The 4,747-nt window shown below is 39.2% G+C and overlaps 1 protein-coding gene across 1 annotated transcript in view; it reads left to right on the top strand.

Moving 5' to 3' along the window:
* Positions 1 to 4,747, top strand: part of TOGARAM1 (TOG array regulator of axonemal microtubules 1) — a gene marked incomplete at its 5' end in the record, with an annotated part of 59,332 nt that overhangs the window by 20,661 nt on the left and 33,924 nt on the right. The window contains 2 exons of the mRNA XM_014520482.2: positions 1,278 to 1,543; positions 4,527 to 4,742. Of these exons, the coding sequence (XP_014375968.1) occupies positions 1,278 to 1,543; positions 4,527 to 4,742 (482 nt within the window). The remainder of the gene's footprint in view (positions 1 to 1,277; positions 1,544 to 4,526; positions 4,743 to 4,747) is intronic.

Genomic DNA, 4,747 nt, shown 5'->3' with positions numbered 1-4,747 from the left:
TTCCTGCTGCCTTCTGCATGGAATACAGGACCCAGGGTTTCCTCATGCAGTGGGCACTAGTGGAAGCTGTGTAATGGGAGAGCTATGTAGGTGAATTAGGAAAATACCCAGTTTGTACAGCTGTGAGAATTACACGCACACTTCTGTGGATACATTGATAGAGGTGACTTTTGCAAATTTGGCTCTCATTTTGGCTTGTATATAGATTTAAAAATACATTTGCATTTAGATTATTTTTCTGCATCTTTATTCTTTATCTATATTCAAGGTAAGTGTACTTCTGCCTAGGAGTCCTGCAGACTACAAAAGAGCTGTCACAGTTGAAATAGTCTATTATTCAGTCAAAAGGAGGCAGTGTTTTAAAGGGGAAAAAAAAAATCTAAGTGTTAGTATTGAATGAATAAAAATGCAAGAAAACAATATTAATTTTGCTTAGTATTTTTCACCTTTATGCTTTATTTGAAACAGTTGTATTAAATAGCCAGTGCTCAGAATTTCATATCCATTTAAAACTTGTAATGGTATTTAAAACTTATTTAAGGCTACATACATCCCTTATAATGTGAATTAATGATAATTCATCCCAGTTGAATAGCAGTCCTTGTTTTCTGCTAGTGCAGAACTTATCTATACCAGAAAGTTGCATTGATTTAATTTAAAATATTTTTAAAACTCATTTAGTTAATCTGGTCATGTACATAGATATTTTATACGTGTAACATATAAACACACGATGTTGTTTCAAACTAAAATTGCCTGTGGTAACTTATGGAAAAATGAAAATTATTGGAAGCTTAACATAGAATTTTCCTAATACTGTTAATCTTTTAAAGCAAGTTTTGCATAATTGGTGAAAAATATTTTTACACAAGGTAAAGAAGTATAGAATTTGGAAGGGAAAAAGAAGCCTCATATTATTTATAACACAAAATATAAACTAATATAACCATTATATGAATATTATTTCCCTCTATTTATAGAGTAAAAACACAATAACTCTCAAGAACCCAGTGTGAATTTTATAAATTATCAAGTGAAAAGTGGAAATAAAAAATCCCAAAGATCACGCACTGTATTTTAATTTTATCCATCGTGGCTTAATGTTTTTGATACTTTAGGGTATGCTGTTGTACGTTTGCAAGTTTTGTAAAAATAATGAAATCTTTTGAAATGGCTTTGCCAAATGTGTATTGTAAATAAGATGAGTGTTTATTTTTATGGGTGGTGTCTTCCCACTGTCTTTCTGAAGTTGTGATGTATGTCTATATCTTACTCAGGGGAAACTTTGCAGGAAAAACCTTCTCCAATACAGCTGAAGCCAGCCTTAGTAAGATCACCAGCTTCACGGAGAGGCCTGAATGGGACTAAACCTGTGCCCCCAATCCCTAGGGGGACAAGCCCATTGCCTGATAAAGCTGAGTTAAACACCACAGAACAGAAAAACGAAGAGACTGAGAGTATTTGGATGAGTGGAAATGATGAGAAACCTACAGTTGATCTCTCAGAATTAAGTGTCAGCGATAAGGAATTGGACCAGGAAGAGGTTGGAATTCAGTGTGTTTTTCATACTCTAAATCGATGCTGGAATCTGTTTTATTTAACAAAAATATAGCAGAGAGAGAATGTGCGAGTGTATCTTTGTGGCTGTGTCATAATGCAGAAGACTACATTAAAATAATGTGGTTCTGATAGAAACTAACTAAAGCAGTAAAAGTCAGTGTTGAATTTCATTCCATGTGTCCTTAACATGTCAGCGTTATGCTCAGTTAATCAGAGGGTTTCAGATCAGCCTGTTGATTTTTCTGTTGTTATAGTACCAGTGGAAGACATTTTTCACAGTCTCAACTCTGACTTCCCGTGCTTTTATCTGTCTTGAAACATCAGTGCTGCTTTGAGTGTAATACTTGCCTTTATTTTTTTTTTCAAAGAGCTAAAGTCAAGTGCTTGATTCTGTTTGGCTTCTAGTTCAAACTCTGTTTACCCTCAAAATTTGTTGAAAATAATTGTGAGAAGGAAGAATTTTTTAGGTTTATATCTTATATTGGACCAGCTATATAGTTAGGATAAAGTTAGACAAGCAAGACATTCTTCAAATGCAAGACATTCTTCATCAGGCCTCCCTTACATTTGAAAGCTTGTCTAACTTTATCCCAAAGGTATAATTGGTCCAATAAAAGATACTACCTTAAGAAACCATCATGGCATCATGGCGACAATGTCACTCTTACCCTATCTTGAAAATTATTATCGTTGTTACAGCCAATACACCCTTGCTGTCTTGACACATGTTCAGATCTCTACAGTGTAATGAAAAATCTGAGATAAGTCATTAACTGGAGGAATTATGGTGTCACCCATGGACCCATTATCATGTTAACCCCAGCCTAATACAACACTCGTGAAATAAGTTATTAGGCCTAACTGGCTATCCCTAGTGTGACTCTTTCGCTTTTAATGGATCTCCTGCAGGGATCGGTGGGGCCCAGGCTGTATGTAGAATAGTCATTGCTCTAAGTATGCCAATTAACAGAATGCATCTATAGGAAATAGTTTAAACTCTAACACCTCTAACATTTCCCTTGTCCCACACCCTCATGACCATGGTGTGGGATACCTGATGCTTTCATAGCACATTCATGTTAGAACTTCCCCCTAGTGTCTCCATCAGTACCGTGAGAAAGCAGATAAGCTGCAAGCCCTGCAGGAGGCAGGTAAGCTGCTTGAGAGGTGCAGTGATGTTCCACAGTGAGTCTATGCTTATAGAAGTGATCTGTCTTGCTCGTCTCTGCCTCTCAGACCCATGTATAAGCAAAGATTTCATCACTAAATAAATCACCATTTCAGGCACAGTCAACCTTTTGAAACGCTTGTTAGCTGTGCATACATGCAGAGACCTAAGAAAAACTTGCACAGGCACTTAGGATGTTTCATGGCAACTGCTTGGAAACAGCTTTGTAGTCCTCACTGATACAGATTCAGACTATTGCAGAAGTAGTGTATGTTGGAAGCACCAGCATGACAGATGCACTGTTTTTTCCAGTCCTCCCAACACTGTTCTGTGGTGTGCTTGCCTGCTGCTCTGTTAGCTCACAAAATTGGTTATCATGTTTCAACCTCACCCCCAAATTCCATGAATATCTGAGAGCAGTCATGGTAGTACTCAAGCAGTTTCTGCTCCAGTAAGAACTTTTTCTTCCTTCCTTTCCCCCATCCCAGAGTAAACGCATGGGGTACATGGCCACCGTCAGCTCTGTTAAGTAGCATCTCCTCCCACTGAAGTCTAGCTCTCCCTAGGGGATCAGAACTTTGCATTTAATGGAAAATTGTAATACATTTTCAATAAAATTAACAAAGCTCCAACTTCCATGAATAAACGATCATTTTTATCATCTTTATCTTCTGAAAACCATAGGTGCATGTATATGAAGAAAGATATCATTAAACTAGAACCTAAAAGTTAAAGTACCACGGCACTTAGTATAGAGATGCTGGACCTTGCACAGCAGTGAGAAATTTGCCCGTTTGCATTTCTTGCCTCCACGATCTAAAGAGAGAACAGGAAAGGGTAACTAATAAACACAAACAACATGGTGAGGTACCCCCGCAAGTAAATCTTAGCTCTCTACTTGTCTTCCTGTAATATCCATCCTACTGTCCCCGTCTAAAAGGTGGTGCTTTTGTTCGGAGGGAGGGAATTCTGATCCAGCTGGGTCTGGATGGGCAGCACTGGTGTTTGGTTGGAGGAAGCCTAGTGGAATTGGTGGCGTTCTGAACCAGAAGTGAGTTGGAGGGCTGATCATGGGGAAAAGGGGGAGGTAATGATTGAGGAGCGAGTAGAAGCATATTGGTGGCATGTGGAGGAGATTGCTTTGAGTTGGTTAAAGACAGTTGTGGGAGACTGGTGTTTGAGAGAAGATGTAAGAAATGGGGGAAAAACCGGAAAGGAATGTTATTTCTCCCACCCTTTGCAGCTAATTTATCCAAGGTTACCTTGCTGTCCTCCATCCCCAAACCCTTCCTTATGATACCACTTTTCAGGGACTGAGTTTTTCACACTGCAGAGAGGGGAGGAGAGCAGATGCAGTGCAGTGGGGCTCCAGTGCATCTGGTTTGGGCAACAGCTGCCACTGGTAGACGGGGCTTTTGAGATTCACCGTTACATTTCTCCAAAACATGAGTAGTTAAAGGCAGAGGTCTTTTCCACAACTTGCATGTTACTACAGTACGGCCATTTAGCTAGCCAACACTTATATTTACCACGTGCCTGGTAAAAAGAATCAAGAATTGGTAGATGTATTTTTGTGCCTTGCAAAATATGATGTGATGTTTATGAAGTATCTGAACTCTCTTGCTCTCAAACTGTGTTTCTCTGTATAAAAATAATCTTTGATATGAAGATGCTGAGGGGTCTTCACCATCAGAGACATCTAAGCAGCACTTTAGTCATACCGTGAAGAAACTAAGAATGGTAGAAACATGCTTGCATTCAACAACTTGATTTTTACCTGGTTTTCAATTCTGTTTAGATGCAGAGCTCTCTTCGGTCTCTACGCAATAGTGCGGCTAAGAAGAGGGCAAAGCTAAGTGGCAGCACTTCAGATCTGGAGAGCCCTGATTCTGCCCTTAAACTTGATATGTCTGTCGACTCCCCTTCGCGCTCTTCCTCTCCAAATGTGAGCTACAGTGAAAGTGGTGTTTACAGCCAGGAATCCCTGACCTCGCCTGTGTACATAACCCCTCAGGGAAA

Source organism: Alligator sinensis, unplaced genomic scaffold, assembly GCF_000455745.1.
Source record: "Alligator sinensis unplaced genomic scaffold, ASM45574v1 scaffold358_1, whole genome shotgun sequence".
NCBI lineage: Eukaryota > Metazoa > Chordata > Crocodylia > Alligatoridae > Alligator > Alligator sinensis.
This window is presented reverse-complemented; position numbering and strand designations above follow the sequence as displayed.